The sequence below is a fragment of the Talaromyces rugulosus genome, chromosome II, assembly GCF_013368755.1.
Source record: "Talaromyces rugulosus chromosome II, complete sequence".
Classification (NCBI taxonomy): Eukaryota; Fungi; Ascomycota; class Eurotiomycetes; order Eurotiales; family Trichocomaceae; genus Talaromyces; species Talaromyces rugulosus.
Genome location: NC_049562.1, coordinates 3,874,405 through 3,891,168, shown reverse-complemented (window position 1 = coordinate 3,891,168; position 16,764 = coordinate 3,874,405). Strand labels below are relative to the sequence as shown.

The 16,764-nt window shown below is 48.0% G+C and overlaps 4 protein-coding genes across 4 annotated transcripts; 1 reads left to right on the top strand and 3 right to left on the bottom strand.

Moving 5' to 3' along the window:
• Positions 1 to 51: 51 nt before the first annotated feature.
• Positions 52 to 2,140, bottom strand: TRUGW13939_03806 (uncharacterized protein; the record flags this gene model as incomplete). The annotated part of the gene is made up of 3 exons (XM_035486985.1): positions 52 to 1,469; positions 1,523 to 1,820; positions 1,874 to 2,140. The coding sequence occupies 3 exons, from the start codon at positions 2,138 to 2,140 to the stop codon at positions 52 to 54; spliced, it is 1,983 nt and encodes a 660-aa protein (XP_035342878.1).
• A 1,718-nt stretch (positions 2,141 to 3,858) lies between these two features.
• Positions 3,859 to 4,800, bottom strand: TRUGW13939_03805 (uncharacterized protein; the record flags this gene model as incomplete). The annotated part of the gene is made up of 1 exon (XM_035486984.1): positions 3,859 to 4,800. The coding sequence occupies one exon, from the start codon at positions 4,798 to 4,800 to the stop codon at positions 3,859 to 3,861; it is 942 nt and encodes a 313-aa protein (XP_035342877.1).
• Positions 4,801 to 5,081: 281 nt separating this feature from the next.
• Positions 5,082 to 8,386, bottom strand: TRUGW13939_03804 (uncharacterized protein; the record flags this gene model as incomplete). Its single annotated transcript, XM_035486983.1, has 5 exons — positions 5,082 to 6,104; positions 6,159 to 6,543; positions 6,599 to 7,210; positions 7,264 to 8,032; positions 8,110 to 8,386. The coding sequence occupies 5 exons, from the start codon at positions 8,384 to 8,386 to the stop codon at positions 5,082 to 5,084; spliced, it is 3,066 nt and encodes a 1,021-aa protein (XP_035342876.1).
• Positions 8,387 to 10,735: 2,349 nt separating this feature from the next.
• Positions 10,736 to 11,782, top strand: TRUGW13939_03803 (uncharacterized protein; the record flags this gene model as incomplete). The annotated part of the gene is made up of 1 exon (XM_035486982.1): positions 10,736 to 11,782. The coding sequence occupies one exon, from the start codon at positions 10,736 to 10,738 to the stop codon at positions 11,780 to 11,782; it is 1,047 nt and encodes a 348-aa protein (XP_035342875.1).
• Between the last annotated feature and the right edge of the window lie 4,982 nt (positions 11,783 to 16,764).

The window sequence follows — 16,764 nt, the reverse complement described above, 5'->3', positions numbered from 1 at the left end:
CTGTGGTATTGGACAGGACTGAAACAATGGGAGAAAAAAAAAGAGGAAAGTTTACTCCATCCTGGAGTCCCCATCATCTTCCATCTTCAGCGTCGGATAAAGAGCTGCCCCTTCTGTCGGCTCTGTCGGGTTATCATCAGTACTACTAACATTCACAGACTTTAAACTCTGTTCCACACCCTCCATCTGGTCCGAGCCAGCCGCCGACGCAGGACGCTTGTCGCTGTGCGCACCGGCTGCCTCGAGGCTCTCGTAATCGCCACGCGTGAGGCGGTCTTTGACGTATGCTCGCAACTGCTCGAGGATGCGCACGTTTTCGAGCCATTCCTCTTCCGCTCTCTTTGCTGCATCAGTGGCAGTCTTTTTCGCAGCCTCGGCGTCTGGAGTAGAGGAAGCAGAAGGCGAAGACGAAGGAGAAGAAGCAGAAACAGAAGCTTGCAATGCAGGATCAATAAGACTGTTGTGGAATTTTTGACTTTTAGCTTCTTCCTCCTTGCCAGTAGGAGTGCGTTCGCGGTCCTCGAAATCTGCCGCCTTGGGGAGGTCGTCTGGTCGGCTGCGCTCGAGGACACCACCGGTCCAGCGTCGGCGGTCGTTGTAATCGCCGTTGTTGCTGAGTGTTGACGGAGGCGCGGCATTTGCCGATGCGACATAGCCAGCGGCCATGTCGTGTGCGCTCGTCGAAGGCAGACGCGGGTACATGGCCATTTCCTGGTGCGGCGGCGAGACGCGATGCGAGTAGGAGCCGGGCGAATGGCTAGACGCGTATGATACAGTGCTAGACGGCGGAGTCAGCGCGGGCGTCGTGCCTGGTGAGCTGGCTGCAATGATGGATGCATTCGTCGTGTTTGTCGTCGTTGCTGTCAGGTGGCTGGAAGGTAGTTGTACTGGCGGCGAATGGTGGGTAGTGCCGTAGTTTGCGCGAGGGATGTAGGTAGCGCCGGGCTGCGCGATGCCTGCCGCAGCGACGTGGTCGTCATTTTCGTAAACCGTGGTGTGGATGGTGTCGAGCATGCGGTCCAATTCAATCAGGTCGTGCTTTGTGCGCGCATTCGACATGGGAGGCAAATGGTACGCGGGCGCGGCCAATGCCGGTCCATATCCACCAGCATGAGCGACGCCAACCGCTCCCTGCATGGCATGGAATTCGGGAGCAGGACCGGTGCTCATGGGCAATTGCAAGCCTTGCAATCCGCCGAGGCGCTGTCCGATGGCGGCATACGAGGTCGGGTCAAACTGTCTGCGCTTGGTGTCGCCAAAGAACTCGTTGACCGACTCATAGATGCGCTTGCGAGAATCATAGTTGGAGGGGTTGTCGCCCTGGTTGAGCGTGTAATAGACATTTCCATATGCGGGATTGGGCTGTGGGTGTGGTTGGCCCTGGTAGTATTGCGGCGGCTGGTGATAGTTTTGGCCGGCATGGACCGGGTTCATTGGCTGCTCAAAGTAGTGACCACCGGTGGGGAATCCTTTAAAAAAAAATTAGCTTGCAAGTCTCAAGTATCTGAATGATTTGACTCACCCTTTGGATTGTTGACCATACCAAAAGGCGCATCCTGCCCCCTCGTGTCAGGCGGGCCCGGCGAGCGGATGAGCACCGAGTCGTCGGCGTGGGTTTTGACGTGCTTCTTCAGATCTTGGGGCCGCTTGAACGCCTTGCCGCAGAGATCACACTTGTGAGGCTTCAGCGGCACATGCACGCGGATGTGCGAGGTGATGTGGTCGCGCTTGACCGTGGTGGTGCGACAGTTGCCCCACTGGCAGGTCAGGTTCAGGTTGTTGGTCGACTTGCGGCCAACATGTCTCTCACAGACGTGTTCCTACGTCTGTTAGTATGGAGTTTTTAATGAAATGAAGAAGAAAAGAAACTCACGTAGAGAGCTTCGGCATTGGTGCAGCGCTCGCTGCAGCCCTGCCACATGCAGACAAAGTCCTCGCTGCTGCCGTTCTGGTTGCCGACTACGGCGACGGCGGCGGCGGCCTGGGCCTGAGCTTGCGCCTGGGCAGCAGACGAGGTGGTCGAGGTTGTCGACTGCTCGGGGGTCTGCGATGCATTCTGGAAATGCGGCTGGGCAGCAACTGCTGCTGGCGACGCAGTGGTGGGCTGGGGAGCCGAAGTCGCGGGAGTCGAGTCGCCCATGATGGAGATTCGAGACGGTAGGACGATGCCAAGCCACGTGCAATTTCTTGGTATTCAGCGGAAACAACGCGGACCAGATAACACTCGACAAAATGAATGTGTTTTGCCCGTGAAATCAAGAGAAATAATTGAGGATGACAATAAGAAAGAAGGATTGAGACAAGAAAAAAGACGCGGAGAGGGGCGCCACCACAGTCAAATAGTCGCGTAACGTGGGGACCACCAGTACTCTAATGCCTAATAGTACTGTCTGTAGATCGACTTGTTCACTTGCGGCTGTGGCTGCGCGTCTGGCTTGGCTGTGATTTAGTCCGGTCACAGCTTTGTCCAATGTTGATGACAAGCGAGAAGGAATAGAAAAGAAACGACAGGAACAGCAAGAAGAACAGGCTGTTGTACTTTGAGACTGGTCTTTGGGGGGAGGGAGGGAGGAAAGGGCAGGATTGGCAGCGCGCCGAGAAAAAGCCCAGGCCGGAAAGCCTTGAGCCAAGATTTGTTGGCCCAAAGGGACGCCTTGCTTGGCAACCCGGTCTTTTTTGCTTGTTGCAAGGGGGCAAATCAGCGCCGTGCTTGGCTGTCAGCGTCCGCTTGCCTGATACAGTATAGCGAAAGCTTGGCACTTTCCCAAACACACCAGTGACAGTGGTCGCTTGGCTGCGCCCCGCTGGGTCTTGGTGCAGCCAAGCCCGCGCCAAGACTGCGCCGGCGCCACCGCCGGGCCAATCGTGGGGCCGCGCTTGGCTGTTGGTTCATTTTTTTGAGTCTCATGTTCGTATTCCCTCGGAGGCCCGGAAGTGTGGTCTTGCATGCCGTGACTGTCGCCTTGTGTATACACGGATGGCGTATTACCGGGCCGGGTGCCACAGTCTTCACGTAACAATGCAGAACGGTAGTAGTCACGGTAGTTTTGTTGCATACTCCTAGGGGTCTTGGCATTGTTGTAGTGCTTGCTCGACATACCACAGGGTATTACTTGCTTACTACAGTGTGTGTGTGTGTGTGTGTGTGTAGCGGAGCAATAATAATGTAATATGATTTCATAGAATTCCCGGAACATGTGCACCATTGAATCATTGAATTATTGAATTACGTGTCGTACCACACATACTCCGGAGTTTTTTTACTCGTCATAGGTTAACTCTTTTACTCCGCACTCACTAAATACGTAACTCCAGGCTCGATGGAGAACTGTTCATTCATGCGGAGTTCTTTTTTACTTTCAATAATAATGACTGCCAAGAATGGCTGTGCTGGGTCGTCCCAGATAACCAGTTCGCTTATTCACCCCCTCCTCTCTTGGCCCTCTCTTGGCCCTCTCTCCTTGGCTCTTTCTTGGCTCTTGGCCGTCGGAATCTACTTCTTGGCTCCCTCTCCGCGGGCTCGGCCAGCGGCCAAGCGCTCCCAAGAAAAGCGAGATATCTTGGCGGCCGGCGGAGTACTCTTTTGTTTAGTTCAGCTGAAAGATCAAGCTGAATATTCAATAATTCAATCATCACATACTCCGTACATCACGGAATAGCCCGCATTTATTACTGCAATATTGATATGTACACGTGTACACATGCGAACGAATATGGACATATGTAACGCTCGAGGTTCCGCTCTGATTCAGATTTGGCCCCAATATGATATCAAATAGAATCTAGATCTATATACTACTACCTACTCAGATATCATCGTTAGATCCAACCGATCCTTATGACTTGGGAAAAAAAAAATCAAGTCCTTTGACTCTGCTGATACCAACTCCATATATTCAATCCAACCTTGGACCCCGACCGCACCGGCAATGCCGCATGCCACGTCTCCCAATACCCCGATCCATCCGGCTTTAAATTCTCCCAAAATATAGCATTCCCCTTGATCGGCTTAAACGTAACCCCCCTTTCTTTTTGTTGTTCTTCTTCGTCACACTCCAAAAACCGACACCACTGTGGCCCACGCGGCCTCCTCAACCGCGGGAAATTCGTGCCTCCGCCTGTACAATTCTTTGTATCAACGTAGACCATAAACGTGCTCACTCTATCCCCACTGGCGTGCGCAGTGCCCGCCCAGTCGTAATGGTGCCGGTAGTATCCAGAAACATTGTATCGTTGTGCCCACATCGGCTCAATGGAGAGGTTTGGTCGCCAGCCCTGAAACGAGCGCGCGCGTGCTTCCAGGCATTGCACGACGGTGTCGTTGGGGAACAGCAGGGCGCGGTCGGAGAGGCGTACGGAAGGGTCGACGCGTTCAGAGGTGCCGTCAAAGACGCTTGAGGGGGTGTATTTGTTTTCACTAGCTATCTGCGTTAGCAATATTTCAGAAGGCAGCGCGCGCGCGCGAGAGAGAGAGAGAGACCTGATAGCTAGCAAGTGCTCCGTCTCCGAAACACTCAGGAAATCCTCAACGTAGATGACCAGTGGACTGCGCGAGAATAAATGCACGCGGTACGCATCATCCGGACAATTCAGCTCGTCCGAGTCTTCCGCCTTGATGTCGTTTTTGTTGTTGAAGGCAGGCGCAAGTTCGTCGGGAGCGTAGAAATCATCGTCGAAAAAGATGGCCGGTGGCTGGCCTGGAAAAAGAGTGCGAAGACCCGGCGCGATGATGAAAAGGTATATTGGAATGAGGTAACAGGTCCAGTATAGGATGGTCGAGAAGCTGGGGAGGGCTGGCATTATTGTGGCAGTAGCAACGGGTTATAATTTATATGGCAGCGGCGGTCTTGGCTGCCGCGACAGGTCTTATCAGGGAGCCTCGTCGGATGTCGAAAATCCACACATTAATAATATATTTTAAAGAACAAAAACATCGTAATTCTATTATCATTAATCACAAAACGGCTTTTCCAACAATATCCACACATGCTTCCATCCCCTTACTACCGCCAATGCAAATAATGATTTTATCTCCTAAACCTCTCCAAACGCCAAAAAAACAACAGGGTATATCAAAAATCCTAAGATCCGGTATTCATCCACTGACTCCAATCATCATTCATGGCGTTGTTATTGCCCGCATTGGTTCCAACGTTACCAAAAACATCATCAAGGTTGACGTCCATGTCAAACCCCATTCCCATGCAAGTAAACTCGTTGCCCACCCCAACATCGACCGGTGCATCTTTCAACCCAGAGACCGGTTGCTGACTCGCCCCATTACCCAAACAACCAAAGCCTTGCCACACATATTGTTGAGGAAGAGACACCAGGTCAGGGCTCTGGATCTTCTCAGGTGTCGATGAGCTCGGAGATTGCAGTTGAGATTGCACTCCCAGCTGTTGTAGCTGCGGAGGAATCGCTGAAGGCATTCTCGCTGGAACGTTTCTAGGCAGCCCGTATAGCCCTTGGTAACTATCAAAGCCCGTCGTAGGGCTCATGAACGTGTTCCCATTGGACAAAGTCGTGTTACCCTGCAGAAGCGAGTCCTGCAGATACTGCATCGACGATCCTGGCATGTCGTCCTTGAAATGTCTGTCCTCAAGTGTTGACAGCGGTTGAGTTGGATAAGCAAATGGATCGTCTGATGGGAACATAATAGGCATGAGGTCCGGCAACGCCCGATCAGAGTCAAGTCCTCGTGACATCGATGGCTGTCGACTGTGAGGCTGACTTTGGCTAGAAAATGCGCTCGGCTCATTCGACAGCACGGGCGACGGCGATGCAAAAGTCTCGGCCTTGACAAGGCCTGCATTGAGATTCCAGGTTTGCGACCTGTCGGGTATGCGATGGTCATCGACGCTTGTTGTTGTAGTAGCAGTGCTGGCTTCCGATACTTTTCTCGACTGCGATGTGTTCGGCTGTAACGGAAACGAATTTGATCGCTGCGGTGCCCCGAACGGCAGGGATATAGACGAGGGCCGTTGTGCCGGTCGTGTAGGTGGAGTGCCTACGTTTGACGGGTTTGGCCGTTTCAGGTTCACAGGTTGAGCCGCTGCATTTGTACGCTTCTTCAATTTTTCAGGAAGCTGCTTAAACAGGGACTGCGCGGCTGTCAATAATCGAGAACATCGTAGAAGTGAAAGGGAATGTCTTACGTTGAGGCTTTGAGCACACCTATCGGCTGCCATGCTTTTCTTTGCCAACCCTGCCAGAGTATTTTTACCTTCCCAGGCGTCTTTGAGTACACTTTCCTTTGCTCCCGGCAGATCTGGGTTTTCCAGTGCGAAGAAAACCAGTGAGAGAATAGCAAAGTATGTCGTGTACATGGTAAACCAGTACGACCCATTGAGGAGGCTCTTTTTATACATCCCCGCCGTAATATGGACCACATTTCGTGAGACACTGACACAAGCGGCAGCACATGCATAAGACCGTTTATCGATTCCCTGTGTCTGGAAGCCATTCGAGACATAATGCAAAAAGGGACGGTACATGATCATCTGAACGTAAGCATAGCTAATTCGGAGCAACTGTCGCATCCTGCCATATTATTAGTGGTTGTCTAAAAAAAAATAGAAAGAAAAAACAGTCTTACCGTTCTAACTCAGGGGGGACCTCATCGCCTGGTCTCAGGGTCGAAGGTAAAGCTTCCATCCATGCCTGTAGGTCTCGCTCAATTTCTCTAATTTTGGAATGGCTAACCATGTAGGTGTGACCAGACTTTGTCTGATGTTTGGCAGGTTTCACAGGATAGATATATTTGACCACCTTGACGATGATATCTACCAGACGAGTGTGTGCGTTTGCGCCTGCCATCAACGATGTTCGATCTGAAGGCATTGGTAGAATGCCGGCAGCGTTTATAAATTCATCATCGATCTCTAGAGGATATTCTTGGTCGATATCCTCGGCGCTCACCATTTGCGGAAGACCCAGAAGGGTACTGACGTAGACATCCATTTTTCGCACAACCCAAAAGATTCGCTTTCGAAGTTCCCGTTCGACGGGGTTAAAGTTGGCTGCCACTGATCGATGAAGACCGAGGCGGAGAGCCGAACGCAGAGCAATGCCGACATACGAATAGCAGGTACTGAGCTTTGCGGATGACTGAAGGAACAAAATCATGAAACAAATGGCCTGTATAGAGGTCAAGTCACGGCAATCTGTGATGTCAAGTAGCTGTCGACAAGCTCTAAAGTATTGAAAGCTGGAAAAAGATTAGCACGAAAATTAGAAAGCCTCCACAAAAAAAGGACATACCCTTGCCCAATTGCACCTTCATAACCTGCCACGTCCAAGGTGCTTTGAACGTCGTCCGAAAACAGGCATCCAACAGCCATGACCACATATAAAAGGGGCAAAAAGGTGTGTTCATCATTGGTGAATTGGTCCCAAGAACTAGCATAAATCCGTTCTAGCATGGCAAAAAACGAGGGTTCGTGCACAAAACGCATGAGACTGCACGCATGGTCGAATGTGTTATGACAAAGCCTCTCTGCAACCTCTTTTGATGGCAGGTCGTGGGTTGGGGGGAAATTTGAATTGTGCGAGTCTTGTGGTGATTCCGACTGCGACTTGGGAGTTTCTAAAATCTGCGATATAGGCCGTGGCCTGGACAAATTTTGAGATGGAAGGACCAAGTTTCCGAATTGTTTCCGTAGACGCTGCATGAATATGACGCCAGATGAATGGCCATGGTAATCCCAGTGCCCTTGGTCGTCAAGGTCTAGCGAACCGGAGTTTTCCACCATGGTCTCGAGCAGCGATTCATCCGCGCATTCGGTACTGGGCTCCTGCGTTGTCGTACTGGGAACGGGTCTGGGAGGGGAATTGCCGCGAGGCTGTTGACGGCGGAATGCTGTGATGATGTCCTGCGAACTGGCAGTGTCTAGGCTGGGGTCACTGAGATCCAGATCGGGCGCCAAGACTCGAAGAATGGCTTCTGCTTTATGAAGGCGGTTTTCCAATGCCTCGATATGTTGCGGGGTCGGGTTGCGGCGACGATTTGACGGTTGGTCATAAGTACAGTCTACAAAGAGTTAGTCGACACAGGCAATTGATTGTGTGAAAAATTCAAGGGAAAAGAAAAAAAATAAACAGTCGTACCATAACTATAAACTGTACAGTGTGTACAGGGCTGCTTCCCATCACATTTGATTTTCTTCCGGCGGCATTCATCGCATGCGCGGGTTACTCTTCTTCTTTTTTGCATGGGGATTGGTTTGTTTTGTTGCAGGTGCGAGTGCGCATTATCTTCCAACAAGTCATCGTGATGATCGGCTCCTTCGTCACCTTGGGTAGGCGTGAGGAAATCCATGGCATTAGGATCATCGTCGTTGTTTTCCGTGCTGGGCGAATTCAAAGGACTGGATTGCGTAGGCATTGTGGTGACGAGAGACCGGTCTATGGCGACAATAAAGGTTTTTTGTTAGGATTGTACAGTATATTTCGTTCACAACAGCATTGCTTTACGCAATAGTGGCGCTTGGAGAGTCTATCTGGCGACGAAAGATCGGCGGTTCGGACCAATGATACGATGTATATCCTCAAATGTCAGCGTCTAGTAAGGTTTCTGGAGGCGCGCGATAACGAGTGGCTGCTGAGCGATGGAACCGGCGCAAGACGGGCGACAGCATCCAAATAATGGCACAGAAACCTGGATAGAATCGTCGGTCAAGAGAGAAAAGCGCGCACAGCAGTGAGGTCAGAGCGGCACCAGACCGGCGGGCGCTCTAGATGATGCAACGCAGGCGCAGGAACAACCAGCAGAGACGAGCAATCACGGTATCACCGCGACAACAAAAAGATTAAACGAGGAGGCGACAGTTGAGGTTAGCAACGTTGACGAGGTTGAGTCACCAGGGGAGAAAAGGAAGGAGGAAAGACAAGACAAGACGTAATTAACGAGAATCGGGAAAAGCTTCGATTGGGGAAGGCGCGACCCAGACTAACTAGGCTGCGAGTGGCAATCGTGTGCGGGCGTCGGACTGGTCACTGCGCCCTGTCTTGGTAATACTACTAATCGTTATATATTCTTGTTCTTATTATTATTCTCATCTTGACCAGAACCTGCTTTTTCCTTTCGCTTCCTTCTTTCTTTTTTGGTGTTTCCGGAAAAGCGCGCGACAAGCGGAAAAAGGGAAAAAAAGGCTTACCGGGAACGATCAGATCAGATCAGTGGACTGGAAGAGGCTCAACCACGTTCTATACTTCTTCTTCTTCACATCGTCCTTGCTCCCACTACTCGACATTATACAGGATTCACTATTCACTATTCACTATTCATTATTATCTCCATACCGCTCAGCGACGACGGAGATAACCATTCAGGGCTCGCTGTGAACTCCGAATGCCGATAACGACAGAGGGGCTGTTTGCCTAATGCGGTTTAGCGCGATGGACCCAACAGCGAGCGCCCCGCTTAGTCATGGCCCAAACACCCTGACGATGCTGACAAAGCCTCCTCTTTACTTGGTTTTGTGATACAATTGCTGATTCTACAGTTCTATGGATTATTCTATAGGATCTGTGACAACGCCCATGCACGCGGCATCATGGTCACCCAGCATGTGTGCTACGTAGTACTGCTATGTGTAACGGCAGCCCACGTTGTGCGCTACTCCACTGGAAAAGCTTAAGTGCACATGACTTGTTATAGCGAATACGATCGTATTCTTTCTATCAGCCCTGAGAACAAGTGGAGATGGAAATTTTCAGTCCAGTCGGAGGTTAAATGTTGAGTCACCTGCCCTTGCTTCTGGAAAAAATTTAAAAAAATTCCCTCATTGCTAGTAGTATTTCCGCTTCCTCCGCGGATCTATCGGAGATCGGAGATTCCGACTCCTTGATTATCGATACTACGTTGTAAGGACACTTATGGCAATTGATTCCTTGAGAGTATTCTGACTTGTCAATTGAAGATAATTGTCGATTCGAGGCAATGGGATTCCGATCCTGTAAAAGCCGCAGACGTCACAGATCCTTGTAATCACCTTATCTCCGGACAGATCATGGACGTATCTGTACGTATTTTCAAATCAGGGCTAGCCTAAGGTTATTCAAGACAGTCTCCCCCCACTGAGTGAGAAAATACCTTCTGGACCCGAATATCGTGGTGGGTTCTAGGATTGAGGCTCTTGTAGACAACCCTAGTTGTGATTACCCCCGATTGAGACGAAATGAAACGACGTTATTTCAATTCCTGCTAATTATGACGAAAACCGTAGAGTGGTTGCTCATAAACTATTGCTGTTTAGAGTTGGTCGCTCTGCACTCCGTCCCCGAGGAGATCAGGAAACAGGATAGTCGATCAACGTGTGCTTCCCCCTCATTTTATACTAAAATGTTACCAAAAAATAATTAGCCTCGAATATTACATTCATACGAAGTAGATTGTGAATTTATTCATACAATGTAGCACACTTTGCGCTAGTGACCCACCACACAGAGTTTCTGAGATAACTTACCGAGGCACTTCCCCATACCCCAACAGTTTTCTCGAGAACCGAAGCACGAACTACTACGTTGAATACATTATTTCATGTGAAGTATCACCCCGCAGATTGACGTTCTTCATACTATTTAATATGGCATTGTTCTCTAGTCAGTTGGGGGAATTGTATATATGTTATCTATTGAAAGCTGCACCAAAGATCCCTTAAACAGTCGATTTATGGTATATCAATTGATATAGATTCAACATTATCTATATGATCGTGAACCCCCCGCTGTCATGGCTACTAATCGCCCCTCGAAGGATTCAATGAAGTCGACCTGGCATACTGCCAGTCGAGATACGTGGACCAGGTACCATTGGATACTTCATCTACTAGGCGTCGATCCGCATGATTCTCAAAAGCAAGCACCAGTGCACTCCAAAAGCGAGAAAATCCCTTATTTCATGCAATGGTCTGCTCACCGCTTCATTCTTTTCTACGCGGCACTCCCACTCGTGCTTCACCAAGCATACGCCTTTGTGACCGGTCGAACCCTAAACCCAATTGCAACATTCAGTCTCTATTTCCTCTCGATAAACTTCAACGTCATCGTCGAAGCACGCGTTATCGCCCGTCTGGGTTATATTTACGGCTTTCTCGATGGCGACAAGGCCCCGCGTGATGGAATACCAGACGTTGGGGTGACTCAAGTGGCGCAATCCCTTGTCAAGACAACTGGTTCGCGCTTGGTTCTTGCCATATACCTTTCCTACAACCGCAACCAGCTACCATTGGATATTAGCTGGAGATGGCTCTTGCTCGAGACATCCCTATATGGAATTATTTTGGATTTTTGGTTCTACTGGTACCACCGCACTGCGCACGACGTGGGCTTCTTTTGGAAGTACCACCGCCGGCACCACCTCACAAAGCACCCGAATTCCTTATTGGCTGCGTATTCGGACCACGAGCAAGAAGTCGTGGAAATGGTCATGATCCCCTTACTGACCTATTCCTGCCTCAAGCTCATGGGCTTACCAATGAGTTTTTATGAGTGGTGGATCTGCCAGCAGTATGTGGTGTTTTCAGAGGTTATCGGTCATAGTGGGCTCCGACTGCACTTGACAGTTCCATCGCCGGTGTCCTGGTTGCTGGAGATGGGAGGCGCTGTGCTCGTCGTCGAAGACCATGATCTTCATCATCGCAAAGGTTGGCGGAAGAGTCACAATTATGGCAAACAGACTCGTCTGTGGGATGCGATTTTTGGTACCTGCCATGAGCGCATTGAATCTTGTTCGGAGAATGTTAACTATAATGACACGGCAAGCATGCCTCTGTGGTGAATGGCTGTCATATATCTCTCTACCTAATGCTACTCTGTATGTATGTAGCCATGGTCGCTGCAAAATAAATTGAATTCCCATTGTTTCTTCTCCTATCATTTTTCAAAGTACACGATAAATTTTTGACATTTTTCGAGTTAGTCACAGTGGTCATCTCCTAGTACATAGCATGCAACAGGGGTTCTCTACAATTACGGCATAAACTATCTCTCAATCGACTGTTATATGCAAGCATGTGCTTCATGGAGATTGGCTCGCGTATCCCGTTTGGCAAAAATTATGAACGCATTCAATAATATGCACATTTTTTATACATTATTGGTATTAAAAATTGCTCATAGTTTGCGTTTTTTTAGTTATTCTACACTATTCCTAGAAGAGAAGGCATTCATTATTTACTCTTCGGTGTTGTCGGATAAGAATTCCTGGTTTGAGCTTAGCATCGGGTTATAAGCGGAATCAAGTTTTTATCAACTTTAGGAACATCAATAATTGATTAATAATAATGGTCCTCGGATCTTGGCAGACTGAATTAATTGTATTATTATATAATAATTATTGACGAGTAAATGCCATGATCTTACGAACTAGATCAACAGAGTTGGAAAGGCACTAAAGAATATGTTAATGTAAACATGGCCGACATTCGATAGTATTGTCTGTGGCATCAATTGACATCTACCATCTCGTAGAAACACGCAAAGAAACAGCTGCTTTATAATAGAAGCAATCGAGTCTGACAAATAAAAACTGAAAATTAATACAAGTTATAGTTATGCTCAACTTGAACTAGGCAACATCTGAAGACTGCTACCCTTTTGGTAGTGGTTGAATAGCTCAAAACTATTTGCTCCTATACATAGAGATCATTGGATGGTGGATTTTCATATTTCCGGGCTCTCTCCAAAGTCGATATTTCCAGATCATTTAATGAAGAGATACCTCGGTGGGTAATATTGAAGTCGTGGAATGAATGTCATATTTCGTTGGAGATATAAAAAAGAAATAGAACTGCCCAAGAGACCAAAGGTCTTTTGGTGCATTGGTCAAGATATTTCATACCGCGCGTTATACATGCTCGTATATGCATTTAGTCAGATTTCTTCAGCTTTCAGTTTACACGCAGGTCTTGTTAGGGGAAAGAACTATTCAGCCATTCAAATACGAGCCCGTGAGGATAGTATAGAATATGGCTGGACCGATATTTTTGCCATCGGCAAAGTAAGTCAAACAATTTCTACGCCCATGTAGACATGTCAACACTTACAAATTGGGCCAGAATTCTGATTCCTCCATTGCCTTTTACATCTATGGATTAATGGTGGAGTTTTTGGGTATTCGACCTTTTCCAGAAAACTAGACCACTTTCTATATTACTATGGTCGGATATATAGAAATGAACGGCGATGAACTGGGATTGAACAACCAAGGAATCTCCGGTCTCCCTATCAAAACAGGAGAATGCTCTATCAAGAAGTATCAAAAAAAAAAAACAAACCCATGATCTCGGACGTCCAGCGGAAAGGTACTCAAGGAGATTTTTGATAAATCTGGATGCAGCAAATATCGGTTTGACCTAAATGCAAAAGGATCAGTTGACCGAACTGGACTATTGGTGACCCAAAGGTTATTGCCAGAGCCTCGAGCCTCTTTGCTACTGTCTGTTGCAGCTTATCACTAGTTTTGGCCAGGAGTGTCTGCCCAAAGACAGCGACTTTTTACAACTGAGTTTTGGGATATCTTTGGCGACTACGCAGAGAACAAGGGCAAACACGAGCGACAGCGAATTTGGGTTGAAAAAAATAAAAAGAAGAAAAAAGAAAACAGTCGAATTTCACGGGGGTGAGGCTTAACAGCTACGGACCTGACTCGGTAGTACGCGTGTACTCCGTACTCCATACCCTATCAATAAAAAGCCGATTGATTGCATGTGTTGGGTGGTAAAAGTCGACAGTACGTAGCTTTAAACCTAAAAAGCCTAGCGGATTCCTCCTCACTTTCGGTCAATCTGGTCACAATAAAAAAAAGAAAACAAGCCGAAACAAAACTAAAAGACCTACTGACGCCATGCAAAGTCATTCTTCAACAGATCCTCCCCAAGGCCCAAGCAGACAGAGGGATTCTCGATACGTAGTTGGGTGACATTTACTGATTCAGTCCAAGAATAATTGGACCCATTATTGTGTATATTTAGTTAGACATTGCCATAGAGCTAGTTTCATTGTCTCAGCCGGCCACATGTAATGCTCCGAGTCCGATCGCACGCATTGATGCCGTTAATCAATCCTTGAAATGTTGATATCACCGGCCCCATCATCATGGAAGGATGCACGACCCTAGAAGCTAACTAGAAGATCGATCCATCAAAAACACAAGGTTTGTAGACCCCATCGTGCTACTGCTCACTGATTAGTGCGTGGTGGGTTGCATGTGTGACGAATCTGTAAGCTTCAACTTTCCTGTCTTGACCAAGGACTAACAGACTAACAGTTAGTAGCACCAGTGGACCGTAACACGTGCGGATGTATGCCGACCCGGAAAATAGTTCGATTAGGGTTGTTACTACCAGTATGATCCGTCCCAGGGGCCGAATCGATGATGAATGTGGGATGAATCATGACATTGGACGTAGAGGGTGCCCCGTGCACGATGACTTGACTATTCTTTTTAAGCGTTTTTAGTGAGAATTCACCCTGCTGTGATTCATCAATAATATCAATTGACCTGAACCCGAGTTTGATATGTCCATCTGATTTTCTGAGGGTTGCTGGAAGCAAGCATGTATGATGTTATATCCTTGGCGCAGTAGTTCATGCACAGCTGTCTGTAGGTAAACTATTTATAGACATTGTTAACTTTTTCTTGTCCAGTCGTCGCTTGTCTTGCTTGATCATTCGTCAGGGCTACGCGGTGGTCGCTAGTTACCAATCCACATACATGCACAGGCGTTGCGGGATTGGATGTACGGAGTACATATCTACCAGAAAAAAAGGGGCGGAAACGCTCCTTGTCGATCAGATAGAAAGGAAGAAGCTGAAGGAACAAGGAAGCTTGAGGGTCTTTCTGCAATTTTATGACATGACATGACATGGCGCAGATTGGGTTCAGCCGTTCAGGAACGAAAACACGCTAGGCCATATCGGGCACGCCGTATTTAATCAAAGCGGGATTAGCGCAAAACCTTCTCTAGTCGCTTAGAAGATTCCAGAACATGATTGGCTCCGCATATGGAGTACTGGCCGTTTCTGGAAATTCTGTTGACTGTCGTGATTGGCCAGAGACAAAATGACCTTCCTCTTTTGGGAGTCTGTTACCCGATCCTCTCTGCCCCACTTCTATTTTTATCTCCTTGTACGTACATTTTAACTCACGGAGTATGCTTATATCGAGATCATACTACTAGCAAGGGTTTTGTTTGTAATAATAAGAGGATTTTCTTATGAACGCATGTCTCTCCTGACGTAATCTGCTGACTGAGTAACTAGCTACTTACTTTGTCTCATGCCGACGACTAAGCATGATTGCCATCTACTCTTGAATATAAGGGAAGAAGCTGGTCTATGCTCTTTGATGCTATAAATACCTCTGAACTCTTGCATCAGCGCATTAAGCTAAAGAGCGGCCCACAGGAGTTGAAGCGGCCGGGCCACGGCCACAAGCAAAATCCGTGATGAAAACTAAAGCTTAGGCGTACCTTTTTTGCTTCAAGATTGTACTATCATACTAGTAGTACTAGTAAATAGACTGGCCCCAACGCGGAGGTCGTCCGGTAGGCGGCCGCACGGCTGCAAATCCTTGCAACTTGTGGCAGGTGGTTTGACTATCATTTGATTGCAACATGGAACGGGGAGCAAACAATAAAAAAAAAAAAAGAAAGAAAACATTATTATTGATTATTCCATAGCATGTCAAATTATTGACCCAAGGAACTCAATGTTCAGCTGTGCTCCGGAACTGTAGGAGCAGCTGCATTTACGATGTACGTAGTACGTACAGGAATAAGAATAGTCATCCATCTACTTTACGTATTGCTGTTGATCTTAGAGTACACATATGTACAAGCACGTGCCGGTATCGTGGAATCAGATGCAACACAGACCGGCGAAACACGCCGCGTATGCCGCAATTGCCGCCCCACACCGGCCATTTAAGGTTGAGGTCGCGGGAAACTTTACAACCTTTCAAGTTTCAGTCTGTTTGTATGATCATCCAGTTCCACTTAAAAGTCTCACATTGATGATTGATCGAGGGGTCGTCCCCGCTCTGATACCCGTGCTAATTATTCGACGGTACGTTCCATGCCTGGACAAAAAACTCAAAAAGACGTGTTGATCGACATTGCTTGCCTCTTGGCGCTCGCGTCTCGCGCCATTTCCGGCAGTCTTCCCATGATTATTTATTTTGTTTATGCTGATCACAAAGGGCCCAACGGTCTGGGGGCAGACAGCTATGAGCCTATGAGTCTATGACTGGGCTAAAACTTAATTGATTAGTATACTCTTCTTCAGCCTCTTAGCTTGGCAGTCATCGGGGAACTTAAAACTCCGGCAGGGTCCAATGCCATACCCTGATGGCATGATCATTCCCGATTAATAATCTTATAGTTCATTATTATCATCATGATTAAGCGTCACGTTTCAGCCGTACAAAACCGGGCAAGCCGAAAAAAGAAGAGAAAGAATCGGTAACGCTAATTCTCTGTAGTCAAGAGTCCAGATTGAAGTGTGGAACAAAGGAAAAACACCCCGGACAATATTCCCACAGGGGTTTCTAGTGTAGCACCATGGAGTCATGGACTGGAATATCATCTGACGCCCATCCCTGTCCGGCTGGGGCTGCGGCTAACCCAACTTTGAGGCCCGGCTAGTGTATAGTTCTACGTACTCGATCAAATCACAGCGAATGCGCATACACCTTCCAGCGCTCGAAAGTGGCTGTTCTGGAGAAAGATTAATAATACGTAGTGTTATTACCACGCCGAT